Source organism: Pristis pectinata, chromosome 33 (assembly GCF_009764475.1).
Source record: "Pristis pectinata isolate sPriPec2 chromosome 33, sPriPec2.1.pri, whole genome shotgun sequence".
Lineage (NCBI taxonomy): Eukaryota > Metazoa > Chordata > Chondrichthyes > Rhinopristiformes > Pristidae > Pristis > Pristis pectinata.
In genome coordinates, this window is record NC_067437.1 from 339,593 (window position 1) to 361,252 (window position 21,660).

At 48.8% G+C, this 21,660-nt stretch overlaps 1 protein-coding gene across 4 annotated transcripts in view; it reads right to left on the reverse strand.

The window, feature by feature from the left end:
* Window positions 1-10,646: 10,646 nt before the first annotated feature.
* The window catches only part of ppfia3 (PTPRF interacting protein alpha 3), a 106,207-nt gene continuing 95,193 nt past the window's right edge, over window positions 10,647-21,660 (reverse strand). For all 4 annotated transcript variants that reach the window (XM_052042905.1, XM_052042904.1, XM_052042906.1 and 1 more), the window contains 6 exons: window positions 20,726-20,823; window positions 19,984-20,159; window positions 18,291-18,359; window positions 15,672-15,840; window positions 14,240-14,311; window positions 10,647-12,790 (listed from right to left, as the gene is read on the reverse strand). In XM_052042905.1, coding sequence (XP_051898865.1) covers window positions 14,253-14,311; window positions 15,672-15,840; window positions 18,291-18,359; window positions 19,984-20,159; window positions 20,726-20,823 — 571 coding nt within the window. In that variant the 3' untranslated portion in view covers window positions 10,647-12,790; window positions 14,240-14,252. The remainder of the gene's footprint in view (window positions 12,791-14,239; window positions 14,312-15,671; window positions 15,841-18,290; window positions 18,360-19,983; window positions 20,160-20,725; window positions 20,824-21,660) is intronic.

Here is a 21,660-nt window from a genome sequence, read left to right on the forward strand (position 1 = left end):
ACCATGTTTCCTACAACTGACTACACTTCAAAGCAACAGCGTTGGCTGCTGTAGGTCAGAGGCATCCTTGGGCTCTGGACCTGACTGCACAGACTGCCTTCATTCAGAATGTCCCAACATCAAGTTCAAAGGATGTCTGGGAACTGGCCAATAAATTTTGGCTTTGCTGGCTATAGTAATGGCAATGGGATTCTCTCATGCTGTTAGATGTTCCTACACATTGTTCGAGTAAAAACCACACTCACTTCTCCTTCCACCCTCTGTGTTGGCTGCACCGAGCTTCAGCATGCACTCCTGCACATTGGAATGTGTCGGTTGGTGGTGGTTGTTGGCAGACATCTCCTTACACCGGCAGATCACCAGGTTTCAGGTAGACCAAGGTGCGTCTTTCACTGAGTTGATGACTTCCAGCGGCACTGGATGTTTGTCTTGAGACATGTCCCTGGGATCAGCTTGTGGATCACAGAGTCCTCTGTTATGCAGCTGCTTGGGACAAACCTTTTCCAGACCTTTGCCATACACAGTCCACCAAGAGGTGGATGATTGTCTCATCCTCATCACAGCCGCCTCAAGGGCAGAGTGAGGCGGGAGTGATCTCCAACCGCACAGGATCTGATGGGGAGCACCCTTCCCACTGCCAGCCAAATGGTGTTTGTCTGAGAGTTCTGGCTCGGCCCTGAGAATATTTCATTCAGATTCAAGACATTTGAAACATTGGTTTCTGGCTGATTCATATCCTGTCCACACTTGCAAGACCTATGTACTGCGATTCACAATCCTGAGCAAAGAAATCTTTCCTTCACATTGTTGATAGCCGATTCTACTCCTGGACAAAGGTGCCAGGCAAAGCGAGGCCAAGCACCTCCCTCTGACATTCAGTGGTATAACTGTCACCAGGTCCCTTACCATCAATATCATGGGGATCACCAGTGACCAGAAACTAAATGGACCAGACACAAAGAGCAGGTCAGAGGCTGATCTGACTCCCCAAAGCCACTGCACAATCTACAAGGCACATGGGATCACCACATCAGAACAGTAGGCCACTCAGCCCTGAGATTGACTCACCTCCCACCTCCCAAATCCACCAGCACCAGAAAGGCTGAAGGGAACCAGGAGAATAAGACCATCATACCTTCCCGATTTGGAAACATTGCCATTCCCTCCCTGTCCTGGAACTTCTGTGGGACACTGTGGGATGACGTTCCCCAGAAGGACTGGAGCAGCTCAAGCTGACAGCTTAACATCTTCTCAAGGATAATTAGGGATGGACATAAACGCTGGCCTCAATGAAAATTGTAAAATCTCTGCACCCAGAGAAAACAACCTCTCTGGTTATCTTTCCACTACACTCTCAGTCCTGATGCAGGGTCTTGACCTGAAACATCGACCATCCCTTTGCCTCCACAGATGCTGCTCGACCCACTGAGTTCCTCCAGTGGTTTGGGTTTGCTCCAGATTCCAGCATCTTCAGTCTTTTGTGCCTCCAACCTCTCAATTAGCCGGTCAAGTCCTCTAAAATGGTTATACATTCCAGTGAGATGGCCTCCAAAGAATATGGGCTCATTACACTCGATCTATTAGGGCAGGATACTCATCCTCGGAGTCGGTCAGCCGAATCCCTGTTGTACCTTTCTAAGGTATCTGCATTACTCCTCAAAAAAAAGGAGGCCAAAATTAGTCTCCAGGTCTGATCCCATCGACAGCCTCTAAACCTGTGGCAAGAGTTGCTTTCACTTCCATGCCAACCCCTTGTAACCTTTCAATGTTCATTTTCTGTAATTTGTTTACAGCAGAGGCACAGCTGGTAGAGTTGCTGCTTCAGAGCACCAGAGACCTGGGTTCAATCCTGACCTTGGGTGCTGTCTGTGTGGAGTTCTCCCTATGGTTTCCCCTGGGAGCTCCGGTTTCCTCCCACATCCAAAGACATGTGGATTAGTAGCTTAACTGGCCGCTGTAAATTGCCCCTAGTGTGTAAGTAAGTGGTAGAATCTAGGAGGGATGAATAGGAATGTGGGGTGAATAGTTTACAAGGAAAATTAGTGGGGAATGGGATTCCTCTGTGACCCAGCATAGTGGCAATGGCTGAATGGTCTCCTTATATTCCATAAGGAAGTACGTTGAAACCACAAAATGTTTTTGAAACCTCAACATTTCCACAGCTCATGAATGAGTACTTAAAGAAAACACAGAGAACATGCAACTCACTACCACGAGGATAAAAGACACACCTCATAGATCTGTTCATGACAACAGCAAACCCAAATCTATATAGGTAATTAAATTCTTTTGAAACGTAGTTACTGTTGTAATGCAGGCAAGTACATGTCACAACAAAGTTCGAGGAATGACATCTCATTTCTGGACAAATTACATCAGAGAACATAGAACATTACAGCACAGTACAGGCCTTTCGGCCCATGATGTTGTGCCGGCATTTTATCCTGCTCTAAGATCTATCTAACACTTCCCTCCCACATAGCTCTCCATTTCTCTATCATTCATGTGGCTATCTAAGAGTCTCTTAAATGTCTCCAATGTATCTGCCTCCACCACCTCTGCCGGAAGTGCGTCCACGCACCCACCACTCTGTGTAAAAAAAACTTACCTTTGACATTCCCCTATACCTTCCTCCAATCACTTTAAAATGATGCCCCCTTGTGTTAGCCATTTTCGCCCTGGGAAAAAATCTGACTGTCCCACTCGATCTATGCCTCTTATCCTCTTGTACACCTCTATCAAGTCACCTCTCATCCTCCTCTCCAAAGAGAAAAGCCCGAGCTCACTCAACCTATCCTCATAGGACATGCTCTCCAATCCAGGCACCATCCTGGTAAATCTCCTGTGCACCCTCTCTAAAGCTGCCACATCCTTCCTATAATGAGGTGACCAGAACTGAACACAGTACTCCGTGTGGTCTAACCAGAGATCACAAGATCACAAGACAAGGGAGCAGAAGCAGGCCATTTGGCCCATCGAGTCTGCTCCAAGGAAAGGGAAATAGAAATGAGAAATGGGGAATGGGGGAAGAAGAAGAAGAAAAAAAACTATTCTAATCCCAATTACCGGCCTTATCCCCATATCCCTAGATATCTAAATAGTCAGGATATCAATCTATCTCCCCCTTGAACGCCCCCACTGATCTGGCCTCCACTGCTGTACGTGGCAAGGAGTTCCACAAATTCACCACCCTCTGGCTAAAGAAATTTTCCCTCATCTCTATTTTGAAACTGTACCCTCTAATTCTAAGATTGTGCCCTCTGGTCCTGGACTCACCCACCAAGGAAAACAGCTTGGCCACATCTACCCTGTCCTTTCCTATCAATATTTTAAATGTCGCTATGAGGTCCCCTCTCATTCTTCTGTACTCCAGTGAGCACAGTCCAAGAGCCGACAAACGCTCCTCATACGTAAGCCCTTTCATTCCTGGAATCATCCTCGTAAATCTCCTCTGAACCCTCTCCAACGTCAACACATCCTTCCTAAGATGTGGGGCCCAAAACGGTGCACAATATTCCAAATGAGGCCTCACTAGTGCCCCGTAGAGCCTCATCAACACTTCCTTACTTTTATACACTATACCTCTCGAAATGAATGCCAACATAGCATTCGCTTTCTTTACCACCGATCCGACCTGGTGGTTAGCCTTTAAGGTATCCTGCACGAGTACCCACAAGTCCCTTTGTACTTCCGTGCTTTGGATTTTCTCTCCTCCTAGATAATAATCTGCCCGCTTATTTCTGCTTCCAAAGTGTACAACTGCACATTTCCCTACATTGAATCTCATCTGCCATTTCCTTGCCCATTCTCCTAAACTGTCTAGGTCCCTCTGCAACCTTCCTATCTCTTCAATACTCCCTACTCCTCCCCCTATCTTGGTGTCATCCGCAAACTTAGCCACAAAACCATTTATTCTATCATCCAAATCATTAATGTACAAGGTAAAAAGGAGCGGTCCCAACACCGACCCCTGCGGCACACCACTAGTAACCGGTAACCGACCAGAACGAGATCCTTTTATTTCCACTCTTTGCTTCCTGTCAACCAGCCAATGCTCCACCCATTCTGTTATCCTACCCGTAATTCCATGACCTCTCATCTTATTAATCAGTCTCTTGTGAGGCACCTTATCAAAGGCCTTTTGAAAGTCTAAATATACAACATCTATCCGCCTCTCCCTTATCCACCTTACCTGTGATTTCTTCAAAAAACTCCAATAGGTTGGTCAGGCAGGATATTCCCTTCACAAAACCATGTTGGCTAGGACCTATCCTGCCCTGCGCCTCTAGGTATTCCGTAACCCCGTCTTTGAGGATAGATTCCAATAACTTTCCCACCACTGATGTCAGACTAATAGGTCTGTAATTTCCTTTATGCTGCCTCCCACCTTTATAGAGCTGCAACATTACCTTGTGGGTCTTGAACTCAATACCCCAATTAATGAAGGCCAACAAACCATACGCCTTCTTAACAACTCCATCAACCTGTGTGGCAACTTTGAGGGATCTATGGACATAGACCCCAAGATCCCTCTGTTCCTCCACACTTTTCCGGTTTGAACTCCATCTGCCACTTCTCAGCCCAACAATGCATCCTATCAAAGTCCTGTTGTAATCTACAGCAACCTTCTATGCTATCCACACCACCACCAACCTTCATGTCATCTGCAAACTAACTAACCATTTCTTCCACATCATCATCATCCAAGTCATTTATAAAAAGAGCAGGGGTCCCAGAACAGATCCCTGTGGAACACCACTGGTCACTGACCTCCAGGCAGAATACACTCCATCTACAACCACTCTTGGTCTCCTTTGCGCGAGCTAATTCTGAATCCACACAGCCAGGTTTCCCTGGATCCCATGCCTCCTGACTTTCTGAATGAGCCTTCCATGAGGAACCTTATCATACGCCTTACTAAAATCCATGTACACCACATCCACTGCTCTACCTTCATCAATGTGCTTTGTCACATCTTCAAAGAATTCAATCAGGCTCGTGAAACATGATCTATCCCTCAAAGCCATGCTGACTGTCCCTAATCAGCCTATGCTTCTCCAAATGCCCATAAATCCTGTCTCTAAGAACCTTCACCAGTAATTTGCCCATCACTGAAGTAAGACTCACTGATCTATAATTCCCTGGGTTATCCCTACTTCCTTTCTTAAAAGAAGGAACAAAATTTGCCACCCTCCAATCATCTGGCATGACTCCTGTGGCCAGTGAGGATGCAAATATCATCACCTAAGGCACAGCAATCTCTTCCCTAGCTTCCCGTAACAACCTTGGAAATATCCCATCCGGCCCTGGTGACTTATCCATCCTAATGTTTTTCAAAAGTTCCAGCACATCCTCTTTCCTCACGTCGACATGCCTCATGTATCAGCCTGTTGTATGCCATCCTCACAAACATCAAGGTCTCTCTCACTGGTGAAAACTCAAGCAAAGTATTCATTAAGGACCTCCCCTACCTCTTCCGACTCCAGGCACACGTTTCCTCTTTTATCCCTGATCAGTCCTACCCTCACTCTAGTCATCCTCCTCCTATTCTTCACATACGTGTAGAACACCTTGGGTTTTTCCTTAATCCTACTCGCCAAGGCCTTCCCATGCCCCCTTTGAGCTCTCCTAAGTCCATTCGTAAGCTCCCTCCTGGTAACCTTGTAACTCTCCAGAGCCCTCTCTGATCCATGATTTCTAGACCTTGGTAAGCTTCTTTCTTCCTCTTGACAAGATATTCTACATCTCTTGTCAACCACGGTTCTTTCACTTACCATCCTTACCCTGCCTCAATGGGACAAACTGATCCAGAACCCCATGCAAGTACTCCCTAAACAACCTTCACATTTCCACTGTGCACTTCCCCAAGAATGTCTGTTCCAAATTTACACTCCCAAGTTCCTGCCTAATAGCATCATAATTCCCCCTCCCCCAATTAAATTCTTTCCCCATTTCATCTGCTCCTATCCCTCTCCAAGGCTATGGTAAAGGTCAAGGATTTATGGTCACTATCTCCAAAATGCTCTCCCACTGAGAGATCTGAAACCTGATCAGTCTCACTGCCTAGTAGCAGGTCCAGAACAGCCTCTCCTCTAGTTGGCCTGTCCACATATTGTGTCAGGAATCCTTCCTGTACACACCTAACAAACTCTGCCCCACTATCCCCTTTACACTAAGGAGGTGACAATCAATATTACGGAACATGAAATCAACTGTGACAACAATCCTGTTATTTTTGCACCTCTCCAAAATCTGCCTCCCGATCTGCTCCTCACTCTTTCTGCTGCTATTGGTGGGTCTGTAGAATACCCCCAGTAGAGTGATCACTCCCTTCCTGTCTCTGACTTCCACCCACACTGACTCAGTAGATGATCCCTCCAGGACATCCTCCCTCACTACAGCTATGACACTGTCCCTGATCAGCAAAACCACTCTGCCACCTCTTTTACCTCCGTCCCTGTCCCTTTCGAAACATCTAAACCCCAGAGTATCCAGCAGCCATTCCTGCCCTTGCGACAGCCAAGTCTCTGTAATGGCCACCACGTCATAGTTCCATGCTCTAAGTTCATCACCCTTGTTCTGATGCTTCTTGCATTAGACACATTTCTGCCCCATCCAACTGACTGCAATTTTGCCCTTTCAACTGCCTATCCTTCCTCACAGTCTTTCTACATGCTGCATCTACTTTTACACTAAATGCAACATCCTCTATCTACCACTCAGGTTCCCATCCCCTGCCAAACTAGTTTAAACCCTCCCCAACAGTTCTAGCAAACCTGCCTGCAAGAATACTTGTCCCCCTCCAGTTCAGATGTAATCCCTCCCTTCTGTACAGGATCCCTCCCTTTTGTACAGGTCGTACCTTCCCCAGAAGAGATCTCAATGATCAACAAATCTGAAACCCCTTGCGCCAATTCCTCAGCCACTCATTCATCTGCCAAATCATCCTATTCTTACCCTCACTGGCGTGTGGCAAAGGCAGCAATCCAGAGATTCCTACCCTTGAGGTCCTGCTTTTCAGCTTCCTACCTAGCTCCCTATATTCCCTCTTCAAGACCTCATCTCTTTTCCTACTTATGTCATTGGTACCAATGTGTACCACGACCTCTGGCTGTTTGCCCTCCCCCTTCACAATGCTGTGGACCCAATTCGAGACGTCCCTGACCCTGGCATCAGGGAGGCAACATACCATCCTGGAGTCTCTTTCACATCCACAAAATCACCTGTCTGCCCCCCCTTACCATGGAATCCCCTATCACTTCCGCTCTCCTCTTCTCCCCCTTCCCTTCTGTGCCACACGACCAGGCTCAGTGCCAGAGACCTGGTCACTGTGGCTTTCCCCTGGTGGATCGTCCCCTCGAGAATATCCAAAGTGGTATACCTGTTATTGAGGGGAACGGCCACGGGGTACTCTGCACTACCTGCCTATTCTCCGTCCTTCTCCTGTCACCCAGCTACCTGCCTCCTGCAGCTTCAGAGTGACTGCCTCCCTGTAGCTCTTGTCTATGTACTTCTTGGTGTCCCACAGGAGCCGAAGGTCATCCAGCTGCAGCTCCAGTTCCCTGACGTGGTCTTGTAAGGAGCTGCAGCTGGATGCACCTCGTGCAGATGTAGTTATCAGGGAGACTCACAAGAACACATTACTGACCCCGGAGCCATTCTAACTACTCTGGCCTGGCACTAAAGGGAACACCAAAGAAAGAAAGAAAGAAACTTACCAGAGACTTACCTTCGCCTCTTCTTCCAGAAGCCTCTTGAGCCAAAGCCTCAGTCCCCCCACTCTAACACTGATCCACTGACACAATGGCTATTCTGCTTATACTTACCTTCCTTTTATTCACTGCTGTTAATTAGCCAATCAACTAGTAACAATTTGCAAATGTGCCTCTTTTAGACTCGTGCAAGGTGAAACTCACAAGCACACATACAGCAACTCACCTCTTTTCAAAGCTCCCGCTCCAACTCCTCCTGACTCTGCAAGGTGAAACTCAGCTAGCCAGCCTTTCCTGTTTGTGAAAGAATTTGCCAGCTCTGAGACAAGGTAACATTAACTCAGTTTTTCTCTCTCCATAGATGCTGCCTGATCTGCTCAGCAGTCTCTTTTACAGTAAAATTCCGATAATCTAGCACACTTTGGTGGTGCCAGATTATCAAGTTTTCTGGACTATTGGATGTTATCCTCACACACAAATATGTTTTTAATTCTTTTTTTTTGGATGTTACACAGTATTATAATAAATATCCCAGTGACCCAGGTAAGTTTAAAAGTATGGGAAATGGGAGCTGGGCCTGTGGAAGGAGTTTAGGAATTGGGGTCTTGGTGAGTCAGAAGGGAGGCGGTGAGCCAATGCAACCATGATTTCCATATGGTTGGATTGCAGATTATCCCTGTTTTCCTGCATTTCAGATTTCCATCAGTTCCTGGCTTCTACATATCACTGTCCCAGTGATGTTTTAAGTTTTTGGATAAGAACGTAAGTGGCATGATTGGTAAATGTGCAGATGACACCAAAACTGGTGGCGTGGTGGACAGTGAATAATTGTCTAAGGTTACAACAGGATCCAGATCAACTGGGAAAAGGAATAGCAGGATGGAATTTAATTTGGACAAGTGCCAGATGATGTATTTTGGGAACTTAAACAAGTTGGGACTTGCACAATAAATGGTAGGGCCCTGGGAAATGTTGTAGAACAGACAGACCTTCGGGTACAAGTGCATAGGTCCTTGAAAGAGGCGACACAGACAGGGTGGTAAAGGTGGTGTATGGCATGCTGGCCTTCATCGTACGGGATATTGAATGTAAGCTTTGGGACATCATGTTACAGCTATACATGGAGTTGGTGAGATTGCACTTTGAATACTGTGTGTAGTTCTGGTCTCACACTATAGGAAGGATGTGAATCAGGTGGAGATGGTGCAGAAAAGATTCACAAGGATGTTGCTGGGACTGGAGGGCCTGAGCTACGAGGCAAGGCTGGGACTGTTTCCCCTGGAGCGAAGGTGGTTTACAAAACCATGAGAGGCAGGTAGTCAGTCTTTTTTCCGGGATAGGGGAGTCTAAAACTGGAGGGCACAGGTTAAAGGTGAGAGGGGAAAGATTTAAAGGGGGCTTGAGGGGTAAGTTTTTCATGCAGAGGGTGGAGGATACATGGAATGAATTGGTGGAGGAAGTGATAGAGGTGGGTACAATTACAATGTTTAAAAGCCATTTGGACTGGTATGTGGATGGGAAAGGATTAGAGCGATATGGGCCAAATACAGGCAAATGGGACTGGTTCAGGTAGGCATCTTAGTCGGCATGGATGAGTTGGGCTGAATGGCCTGTTTCTATGCTGCTTCACACTATAGTGCACAGAGGGAGCAAAATCTTCCCACAAAATTGGCGCAGCCCCCTGACTGACAATATGGTGGCGATTGTGGGTGTTCAGTAAACTGCAGACTTCAGCTCACCAGAAGCTCTGGTGATTGAGGAGGGAACTCCAGGGGATGGATTACTGGGTTACTGGACCACTGCTGTTGTAATTGTTCTTCTTGCTGAAGAGCTCTGTTACAATGAAAGACACATGGTCCTAGATAGGAGGCTCCTGTGCCATGGATCTTGTTGAGAGTGGCAGAACCTGGCCTTTCAGTTTTATTAAAGTTAATCATTTGGCTGCTCTGGACACTGGAGTATTCCACCCTTCCAAATCACTCGTCTGTGGGTTTTTTTTTGGCTTTTTTTGGGGGAGCTGAGCATCACCGGCAAGGCCAGCATTTATTGCCCATGGCCTACTCGACCTTGAGAAGGTGGTGGTGAGCTCATCCTGGAACTGTAGCTGTTCTTCTGGTGAAGGTAGTTCCACGATGCTGGAGGGTGGAGAGTCCCAATAATGAGCACCTTCTAAGAGAGGATCGTGAGTGCTTGTTAATACGCAGAGGCAATGAATAAATGTGAAATTCAACAGTATCGAGGGCGTCAGCAGGTGAAGCACCAGACTCAGTGGGTTTATTTATCCCTGGACGCAGAGTTAGCTTAATGCAGTTCCGCTGCTTGTGATGGAGGTGAAACAGTCCGTGGATGTGATATCTCAGTTGACAAATTATTCAACTAGTTTTAGGTTTCTGCTGCTTGTCATGCAATTGCAAATGGAGGCAAGGAGAATGGATAGGGTGTCAACCGGACAACAAGTCTCAGCAGTGTCCAAGCAAAGACCAAAACCCAAAATTGGGAACGCTGAGACACAAACACTGGGACACTGGTCACTGACCAGTGAGATACTGTACCCAGACCACTGGGACATTGGCCATTGGGAGACTGGACATTACAAATGGGAGACCAGGCAGTGACCACTGAGATACTGCACACAGACCACAGTGACTGGAGACTGACCACAGGACACTGGGCATTACCTGGTAAGAAATCAGATTGGGAGACTGTTGGGGGAACTGGACACTGAGCATTACTTCTGGGACACTGACCACTGAGATATTTGATACTGAAACTGGATACTGGAACACCAGAACATTGGACACTGGGTGTTGGCTAATTGGGCACTGGTCGATGGGTGAGTGATTTGCCTCTGGAACAGCTGCAGTGTTTGGACAGCTCTGGAATATTGCAATTAAATTTGGATTTGGACCCAGGCTTATCAATAAAGCTAACAGGTGGAAGTTTTGACACAGACCTTTATGTAAATACATTAAATACAATTTCACTCACCTGGAAACGCGCGTGGCACAAATAAATTAAATAAAAAATAGACGGGACAATGAAGTGCGTTGGGATGATATATAAAAAGGGAGAGTCTTTTCCTCATTTGAAGTAAAGAGTAAAAATTAACAAAAATAGTCAAAGAATGTTCCAGAACAATGACAGAACATTACACGAGTTAAATAAATACAGTAATTGTCCATTTACAAAAAGGAAACACTGAAGGTTTAAAACCATTCAATGCGTTAACAGCAAAGCTTAATTTACATTTACAACAAGAATTAAACTGACCATATTTCACACAAGGACTCCCTTAGGTTAGTGCCGGTTCCAACATCAGATGGTGCTGAGGGGTAGAGGGAGGGGAGGGGAGGGGAGGGGTATTAGAGGGGCTCGAGGGGCGGTGAGGAGGGAGGGGTCTGGAATAGGGAGCGGGAGCTCCGAGCGTGGAGAGGGAGGATTCCCTCTGCTGTTGCCCTGGAATTTTCAGGTCGGTTCAGATTTCCAGCAAGAAGAGAAGTCCTGGTTTTGCTGCAGTCCAGGTCCTCACAGGTCTGGTCCCACTGGGAATGCACAGGATGATCCCGGAGAGTGCCAGCCACTGACCATGGGGACAGCCGGCTTCTGATTCAGTGACCAGGCTGTGCTCTCTGCTTCTCGACAGCCCCAGAGCGGTGCACCTGAGGGAACCCTCCCCACCCCTCAGACAAAAGGACCATTAATATGTTCCTGTGCTCTGGAAACAAAACTTCATTAAAAGCAAGAGTCCTTGAGATACACACATGCTCAGTATCGATATAAATGAAACCAAGGTTCAGCTCCACACAGCACTGGTGAGGAGTGGGGGCGAGGTATTAAAAGTAAACCAGTGAGCAACAGGGCCTCAAAAATATCCCGTAGCCAATTTAATCTGAACCTGGGAGCAGGGCTTGAGTTGTGGGGCAAGGCAGCAGTTTCTGCCCACAGAAGGGGGAGGGGCAGGAGTGGGCCACAGTGGGTAAGAGGCATCTGTCCAAGCCCCAAGTAGCAGCAAGTTTCTATACCTCAGTCCAGTCCCTACAGATTTTAGCACCTTGAACTCCACAGAGCCACAGCAACCTCTCTCTCTCCAGGAGCCTTCATCAGCACCGTGGTCACAACCTGCCTGCCACTCCCAATCCTTCAACCTTCCAACCCTCCTGCTCCAGGGAACCAGCACTCAGAGAGGAGACGTCTGAGTGAAGGAGAGGGAGGCCGGAACAGCGAAGATTAGGTATAGAGTAAAGCTTCCTCTACACCATCCCATCGAACAATCCCAAGGCAGAGACAGCACAGGTTAGATCCAGAGTAAAGCTCCCTCCGCGCTGTCCTGTCACACACTCTCAGGTCAGGAACAGCAGGAGTTAGATCCAGAGTAAAGCTCCGCGCTGTACCATCAGTCTTTGAACAGGTAAAGCAACAATATAAAAGACCCACTCTCCACCTAGTTGCTGTCACCTTGTGTCCCCCTCGAGCCTGTTCGTCACAGAATGCTGTCAAAGACCCACAGTCTGGATCCAGTCGCTGTGTTGAACTGTAACAGTGGGGCGATGGGGTGGGCTTTGACTCTGGGTACCGTGGTGGGGGTTGGGGGGTGGGGGGAGACCAGTCCAATTCTGAATGCTCAGGGCAGGCAACGGGATTAAAGAAAACTGCTCAAAGTCTTCAGCATGAACGCCTTTGAAATTCACACTCACACAAATAAAACCCCAGCCTCTGAGAGGGACTATAGGAGGGGGGTCATTCTATTTACATCCCGAACCAAAATGAACCGAATGACACTTTAAACTGGTGTGGACCTTCTCCATAAACGTGCACCCTGCCAACCGACAGACCGAGCCAGACAGGTTCTGCACAGCAGGGGCTCCGACCTCAGACCTAGAACCCACAGAGTAACAGGAGAACAAAAAACAAGGTAGCGTCGCAATAGTTAGTTCAGAGTCTCTCTGGGCTCTCGCCTGCTCTTCCTGGACGCGAAGAAAGTCTTTTGCTCTTAACAGTCGGATGAGTTTTGCTTGCTCTTTGCTCCTTCCTGTCACGGTGCACACCCCAACAGTTGCTCAACCCAACACTCTCGGAATCTGCGGAGGAACAAGTTACACAGGGTCAGACCCCATACAGCACGAAACGGCCCATCGAGTCTGTGCTGACCACCTATCCCATTTAATTCCCCCCAGATTCCTCTGCACTCTAGTTACAGCAGCCAATTAACCCTGCGACCTGCACGTCTTCCTGACGTGGGAAGAAACCGGAGCACTCAGGGGAAACTTAGAGAACGTGCAAACTCCACACAGAGAGCACGAGGTTAGGATTGAACTGGGCTGTCAGAATGTGGCAGCAGCTCTATTCGGGAGCTTCACTGACCCTGACACTGACCCACGTGAGGAGATACAGTAATCCCTCATCATCTGCTGATTCAGGAATGCTCACCATCAACCCTTTGGTGTATGTGTGCGTCTTCACTCTACCAAGCTGCTTGTCATTAGTACAGAGGGAATAACACACTCTGCAGGCAGGGAGACACTGAACCAGTGTATCCATAATGCATTTTGCCCAATCTTTTCCACTTACAAAATTTCCCAGGTTTCCCAGGAATGCAACCATTCCACAAATGGAGGAATTACTGCACTGGGATGAGTGTCCATAAATTTGGTCGAAGAGTTGGGTTAGGGAGGGAATTCAGAAGCTATAGCACGGCAACAAGGGTCAGTGATGAAACATGGGGATGACCAAGAGGCCAGATTTGGAGGGCGCAGGGATGGGAGGCTGGTGGATATTCCAGGGACAGGGATGGGTGAACTTACAGAGGAGTGGAGGGGATACAGTTTCAGGAAGGTTCCCTGACTGATTTGCTGTCCACTGGTGCTGCATGACTGAATTCTTCAACATTTTCTGTTTTTGTTTCTCATTCCAGCATCTGCAGTTTTGTTTGTTTTCCAACCTACCAACCCACACGGATGTGGGAGGAAACTGGAGCACCAGAGGGAAACCCACACAGCCACAGGGGGAATGTGCAAACTCCACACAGACAGCGCAGGAGGTCAGGATCGAACCTGGATTTCTGGAGCTGTGAGGCAGCGACTCCACCAGCTACACCCTGTGCCAGGATACTGGGATATTGTTGGCTCTTTGCTCAAAGCAGTGAGGAACTTCCTTCACTTTGGTACAGTGAGCTTCAGGGTTTTATGGTCTTCCTTGTGCCCAAGGGAAAGTAAAATGCAGAGTGAAAGCACCACCCATTCAACTTGTGTCCCGTCGATTCAGTAACTGCAAACTCCTGTCACACATGATCCGTCACACACAGCCCCCACACACAGGGCCTCACACATGATCTGTCACACACGGCCCCTCACACACAGCCGTCACTCACGGCCCCTCACACACAGCCGTCACTCACGGCCCCTCACACACGATCCGTCACACACGATCTGTCATACGCTGGCCCTCACACATGATCCATCATACACAGGCCCTCACACATGGCCCCCCCCCCCCCCCCCCCCATGGTTGGACTCACAGTGTGCACTCACCTGCTGAGTGTTGCTAGCACGAATATGTCCGGATTGATGGGGTGTCGGCCCGCGGAGTCCCTGAGGCGGTACCTAACCAAATGAGAAATAATTGCTTGAGTTCCTGGGAAAGACACAGCATTAATTCAGTGAAGATCAGCATCGTCTGATGTCCCTCCATTTCACTGTTGGTATCCCTAGAGTCACTGAACATGGAAGCAGACCCTTCGGCCCACCACGTCCATGCTGACCATCAAGTACCCATCCACACTAGCCCCATTTGCCAGCATTTGGTTCTTAGCCTTCTCTGCCTTGGACAATTCAAATATGTGCCCAGATACTTCTGTTGTGATACTCTGCCTCCACCACTCCCTCAGGCAGTGTGTTCCCGATTCCAACCATCCTCTGAGTGAAAATATTCTTCCTCAGATCCCCTCTAAACCTTAATGCCCTCATCTTAAACTGATGCCTTCTGGCTTTAGACATCTCTGTAATGGAGAAAATCTTCTTACTGTCCACCCAATCTATTCCTAACTCCCTGAGCCTCCTCTGATTCAAGGAGAACGGACCCAGCCTCTCTAGCCTCTCTTAACTGAACTGCTCCATCCCAAGCAATATCCTGGTGAACCTCCCCTGCACCCTCTCCAGTGCAACCATCTCCTTCCTACAGTGTGGTGACCAGAACTGCACGCAATATTCTAGCTGTGGCCTGACCAAAGTTTAGAATGTTGCACTATGACCTCTCTGTGGCTGTACTCTAACGGAGACCAGCACCCTGAATACATTCTTCATCACCTTAACCATGTGCTGCCACCTTTTGGGATCTGTGTCCACTGCTCTCGCCACTGCTCCTCTGTGGCCTTCTCTGCTACTAATGCCTCTCCTCAGTCCCAGTTCAGTGAGAGTGGCCGGAGGTGGGTTCGAGCCCCACTCCAGATAAACACAGCAGGCACGCCCGATGCTGATATGTTACACTGCTGGAGGTGCATGTGGTGTTAAACCAGTTCATAGCCCTCACCCAACATCACTAACGAGCTACAATCTGGGTTCTGCGGTGTGACCACCGACTCACACAGTATCTTGTTTGGATATTTAAGGATTCGAGGGCTACGGAGTTAGTGTAAGAAAGTGGCACGGCAATAAAAGGTCAGCCACGATCTCACTGAATGGTGCAGCACGTCAAGGGGCCGAATGGCCTCCTCTTGCTTCTATTTGTTACATTCCTGTAGCGCTTCCAGCACAAACTACTGCATTCTCCTGATTGGTCAGTCTCCTCTGTGTCTATCACTTTCCAACCCCTGTCTCATCAATCTTGGTAGTCCAAAGTAAAATACTGCAGACGCTGGAAATCCAAAATAAAACAGAGAAACCTGGGAATGCTCAACGGGTCAATCAGCATCTGTGGAGAAAAAAGCAGGGTTAAAGTTTTCAGGTCAGTGATCTCCTCACTTACTGTCTGCTTGCACCTTTCGCAGCTGCACGCTCTGTGAGGTAATGGCTGCTGCGGTCACCCGGAAGTTGGCGGGGAGCGTCTCCGATGTGTCCGAGGTCACATCCCGCATCTCCTTCGCCCGAAACCGCTTGCGCCATGAGGGGGCTCGGCTGAAGTTCTTGGCATCGCCCTGGAAATGGTCAGAGGGGAAGGGGAGGACACTGCGTCACCGGGTGCAGCAGGTATAGCTGTTCCCTCACAGATCCAGTGACCCGGGTTCAATCCCGACCTCCGCTGCTGTCTGTGTGGAGTTTGCACATTCTCGCCATGACCATGAGCATAATGAAGGCCTCGGCCTGAGAGAGGACATCGCTAATGCTGCCGGTGGACTGGGAGGACACCAGCGTTGGTGGTGTCTCTCCAGTGCTTCAAGGTGCCTGGTGTCAGCAGTCCGGGTCACAGAAGCTTCCAGAAGGGTGGTCAATAGACCTGGAGGTTTCTGCTGGGTTTGAGGTCCTGACATTCAAAAACCCTTTTCCCCAAGATGATTTGTGAGGTATCACCGTTAAAACCAAAGCCTGACCCTTCTCCTCATCAGTCAGTTACCCACTTAAAGTGATTTCTATAAGAAGGGTTTGCCTTCAGCACACCGAGTCTACCCGACCACCAACCCAAATACTAATCTTAGTTTATCCTCGCCGCATCAACTTCCCCCCAGATTCGACCACTCACCCACAGACTAGGGACAATTTATAGCAGCCAGTTAACCTACCAACCTGCACATCTTTGGGATGTGGGAGGAAATCGGAACACACAGGGGAAACCCACACAGTCACAGGGAGAACGTGCAAACTCCACACACAGCACCAGAAGTCGGGATTGAACTTGGGTCACTGGAGCTGTGAGGCAGAGTCTCTACCAAGTGCACCCCTGTGCTGCCTACTTAACTTTCTTTTCCAAAATCTACTTTATTCATAATATATACAATAAATGCAATCAGTACACATTTTGCTTTACATCCATTGTATCATCAATACATTCCCTCCTTAAACAATATATCCATGAAATGTGTGAGAGTCTGTTACCCAGGGCCCAGACTCTCAGTGTCCAGTGACAGCAGGTCCCTAGACTGTGGTCCAACCCTACAGAGCCTTGGCATTGGCTACACTGAGCTTCAGCATTCCTGCATCCTGGAATGTGCCAGTCGGCAGCATTCACTTACGGACATCTCCTACACCAAGAAGACCAACATGTTTCGGACAGACCACAGTGTGTCTTTCACTGAGTCGATGATCTTCCAGCACCAGTCGATGCTTGTTTCAGTGTGTTCCACTGAGAACATCCCGTAGATCAGAGTCCAGTTTCTTGGGGTGAACCTCGACAAAGACCACCTCATCCTTTGGAAAAGTTCCTCGACAAATGCCCACCCACAAGGAGGTGGACAACTGTCTCATCCGTACTGCAACCTAAAGTAGCTCACCAGCGCCTCTAGTTCCTTAGGAGGCCAAAGAAATTTGGCATGTCCCCTTTGGCACTCACCGATTTTTATCGATGCACCATAGAAAGCATCTGATCTGGATGCATCACAGCTTGATATGGCAACTGCTCTGCCTGGGACCACAAGAAACTGCAGAGAGTTGTGGACATAGCCCAGTGCATCATGGAAACCAGCCTCCCCTCCTTGGATTCTGTACATACCTCTTGCTGCCTTGGTGAAGCAGCCAGCATAATCAAGGACCCCACGCACCCGGATCATTCTCTCTTCTCTCCTCTCCCATCAGGCAGAAGATTCAGGAGCCTGAGGGCATGTACCACCAGGCTCAAGAACAGCTTCTATCCCACGGTGATAAGACTATTGAATGGTTGGTTCCCTTATATGATGAGATGGACTCTTGACCTCACAATCTACCTTGTTTAACCTTGCACCTTATTGTCTACTTGCAATGCACTTCCCTGTAGCTGTGACACTTTACTCTGTATTCTGTTATTGTTTTTACCCTGTACTACCTCAGTGCACTATGTAATGAATTAATCTGTATGAACGGTATGCAAGACAAGTTTTTCACTGTACCTCAGTACAAGTGACAACAAAAAACCAATTCCAATGCCTCCTTGAGGGCAGCGTGCAGTTGGACTGTTCTTCACCGTGCATTAGGAATGTAATGGGGAGCCTCTCACTGTCACCCAGGCAAGATCTTGTCTGTGAATTCTGGCAATGAGGCATTCTGCCAAATGACTTTGACAGTCTTTTGGGAAATCATCCCACAGGATCCATCATGTCCTGCTCCCACTGAAGATTCTGTGCTGACCACTGCCTGATGGACTTGTGGTCAATAGTACTTTTCTGTGGAAGTGTTTCTATGAAGGGCAGGTGGTGTAGTAAGGTAGACAAGGTCAGAGCACACTGGGGACAGGTAGAACCTCGGCACACTTGGTGTTGGTGTACCTCAGTCCTATGTACAGCTTGATGCAGCCACATACAAAGTGGTCATCAGGATGAAGGCAATGTCAGGTACCTAAAACAAATCCCAATCCTGGCCTCAAGCCCACTGCTTTGTGCTTTCACCTCCTTCCAGGTCCTGTTCCCACTATCCAACCTTCTAAATCAGTGACTGACCGATCAGCAGAGTTTGCACCGACCTCTTCGTGTCGTCTGTCAGTTCCTTGAAGCAAGAGATTGTTGAATTCATTTTCCAGTATCTGACGAGCCTGTGGAGACAGAAAACAGTATCACTGGTATCTTCGGTACCTTCACAGGAAGCTCCAAGAACACCTCAAACCCCAATCTTCTGCTTCAAATGACTGTGAAGTGGAGGGTCCTTTACTTCACTAACACATGACGTGGAGGGAGAAATACAGCCAAGGTTTCAGGGTCAAGACCTTCAATGACTATCAGGTGAAAGGTATTCAACCTAAAAACATTAACCTGATTTCTCTCTCCAGAGAATCTGACCTGATTCTATTTCCAGCATCTTCAGTTTTTACTTCCCATTTCCAGAATCATGCCTTTGCCTTCAGTTTTATGAGACGAACAATTTATCTTGAATAGATGGAAAATTTCTTTTTTGTAAAAAGGTACAATTCTTTTCAAGATGTGAACATCGCTTTGAAGGTCATCACAAGTTCAGCCAGACATTAAACTGCTGCACCCTTGGCGACTATGCCTTCAGCTGCCTGGGTTCTTGTGATGTGGGTTCCCATAACTCTTAGTAAACTCTTAGTAAGTTCCCATAAACTCTTGACAACCAACTCCACAATCAGAACACTACCGGAATCAAGGTCTTCAATGTTTATAACCAAGTCTTTTGATCTACTACCCTGCACCATTCAAACTGCCTTTACTGACTCTCAACTACCCAGCCCAATCTGATACTTCTTATATTCTCTGATGACATGGGAGACTACTCAGCCCATCTAACCTTTACTAGTTTGCAGTTTGCTTGGAATCTAATCTCTCCACCCTGATTCTCCCACGACACCTACTCCAGAGCAATTTGCTGTAACTAACCAGCACCATTTTGGGATGTGGGAGTAAACCAGAGCACCCTGGGGAATTCTATGTGGTCACAGGGAGAGCGTGCAAACTCCACACAGACAGCACTGGAGGTCAGGATTGAACTCGGGCCACTGGAACGGAGAGGGAGCAGCTCTCCTTCTGTGCTGCTCTGATCTTCCCTCCACAGGTACGACCATGTTCTTTTGAGTCCACTCTTAACTTATCGCCCAGTTGAAAGTTTTCCCAACTCACCAACCCTTCCCTGTGGCAGGGATGTAACTGGAGCACGATGTCCACGCACAAGGTCCCATTCCATTACTGGACAATGGACAAACGGCAGTGCAATGTCATACTGGAGCCACCTGTGATTCCCAGTGTACCGTTGTCTGTATTCCCCCATTTATCCTGTGGTCCTTGGGACAGTCCATTCCCCTTTCCTTCCTCCCACTCACCCCAACACCTCCCAAAATCCCTAACAATTTTTCAACCAATCGAAAAGGTTCTCTGACAACTTTTCACCAGGTGTTGCAGTAGGAGGTTCCCAGATAGCCCTGGGTGGGGATGGGGAAGGTCAGCCCACTTCCAAGTTTGGCACTACCTCCCTCCCCCACCACTCTCCAACCCCCATGTTGAAGGCTGGGCTGCCCACCATGGGAAGTCTGCAGTTACCTTATTGACCACCATGCGTTGAGCTGCCTCCCTCTCCTCAACACCTACCTCTGTCACCTCGCCCTCGCTCTCCTGCCCTACCATCTCCTTCTGTGGCTTGGTCCTTTGATAACCGTCCAGAGAGAAGTTTCAGCACACCCACCGTCATTGACACTCAACAGGTCGCACCTGTGTGTTCTGCATGGGGATCTGCAGCAAGAGAGCGATGTCATTGTGATCGAAGGTGTCGTCCAAGGCGATTAGGGCACCGTGCACCCCGCTCTCCTGCAGGTTGTTGCTGTATTCCTTCAGCCCGATGGCCTGGACCCAGGCCATCATCCGGTCGTTGGTCCATACCATCACATCTGTGGAGGACAGGTGGAGAGCACTGGCTTCAGTGTACACAGACAGCACACACAGTCAGGGGGTAAGACCAGATGGAGTGGGGCCTAAACTAGGGAATGTCCTGTTATAGAGGGCACTGGGGTGAGCACATCTACTGGGTGAATTGGTCGTTGGAAATTGCCCCCAGCGTGTGGGTGAGTGGTGGAATCTAGGCGAGTCGATGAGAATGTAGGGAGGATAAAAAATGGGATTTGTATTGCATGTGAGGATGGGTTTGACGTTCAGCACGGACATGATGGGCCAAAGGGCCTGTTTCCATGCTGCATGATGCGCTAAGATTGTACTGCAAACACAGATTATGTTTTGTTTCCTCTTCACACAAGAGGCGAGGATTTTTCCAGGCGCTGGGGAGGGCAGTACCCGGTCTTGTCAACGCCCCACACTTCAGGTAGTAGAACAAATATCAGGTGCCACATTCCATGACCCAATCCACAGCACTAAACTCTGCTCCCGTTGCCTTGGCGGGAGATCCCTGGACTGTGTGGTGACGCCCTGACCACGCACCAGCTGGTCAGCGAGCACTTACCCTTCACCTGCGTCAAGCTCCCCTCTCGTTTACTCTCCAGCTCCTTCTTGTCATAGTTGAGCCGCTTCAGACACATGATCCCATAGTGGAGACTGATCCTGCAACACAGAAACTCTTGGATCAGGATGGCAGGGGGTGGAGTGACAATGGGCTGAAATAATGATGCAAACAGAGAGGGACCTGGGAGTGCACGGGCTGTGGTCAGTGACGAGTGACCAGGGGCATGGGCTGCAGTCAGTGAGGGGAGAGTCCGGGGGTATGGGCTAGGGTCAGTGACCAGGGGCATGGGCTGGGGTCAGTGATTGGGGACACTGGCCGTGGTCAGTGACGAGTGACCGGGGGCATGGGCTGCGGTCAGTGACGAGTGACCGGGGGCATGGGCTGCGGTCAGTGACGAGTGACCGGGGGCATGGGCTGGGGTCAGTGAGGGGAGTGGTCGGGGGTACGGGCTGTGGTCAGTGACAGGAGAGTCCAGGGGTACAGTCTGGGGTCAGTGACTGGGGGCACGGTCTGCTGGCAGTGAGGGGAGTGACCGGGGGTACGGGCTGGGTTCAGTGACTGGGGGCACGGGCTGGGTTCAGTGACGAGTGACTGGGGGCACGGGCTGCGGTCAGTGAGGGGAGTGACCGGGGGTACGGGCTGTGGCCAGTAAGGATGCCAAGGCACAGAACGGCATTAGTGGCCACGTTCCTAAAGAGAAGCAGCAACAGAGGGACTTCCACGGGCAGAGACCAGACGGTCGCGTCAGCAGTGGGGAGGTCGCGCTACATCTGTGTGCAACACTGGACAGAAGACATCGGAGGCACCGTGTGTAGATTAGCTCACCACATGACAGGAGGGTGTGAATAGGGAGGAAATAGTTCCACAAAAGGAAGCTTCCAAGGACACAGAATGATGAAGGGCCAAGTTCTTCACTACGACTAGAACTCTCGCCT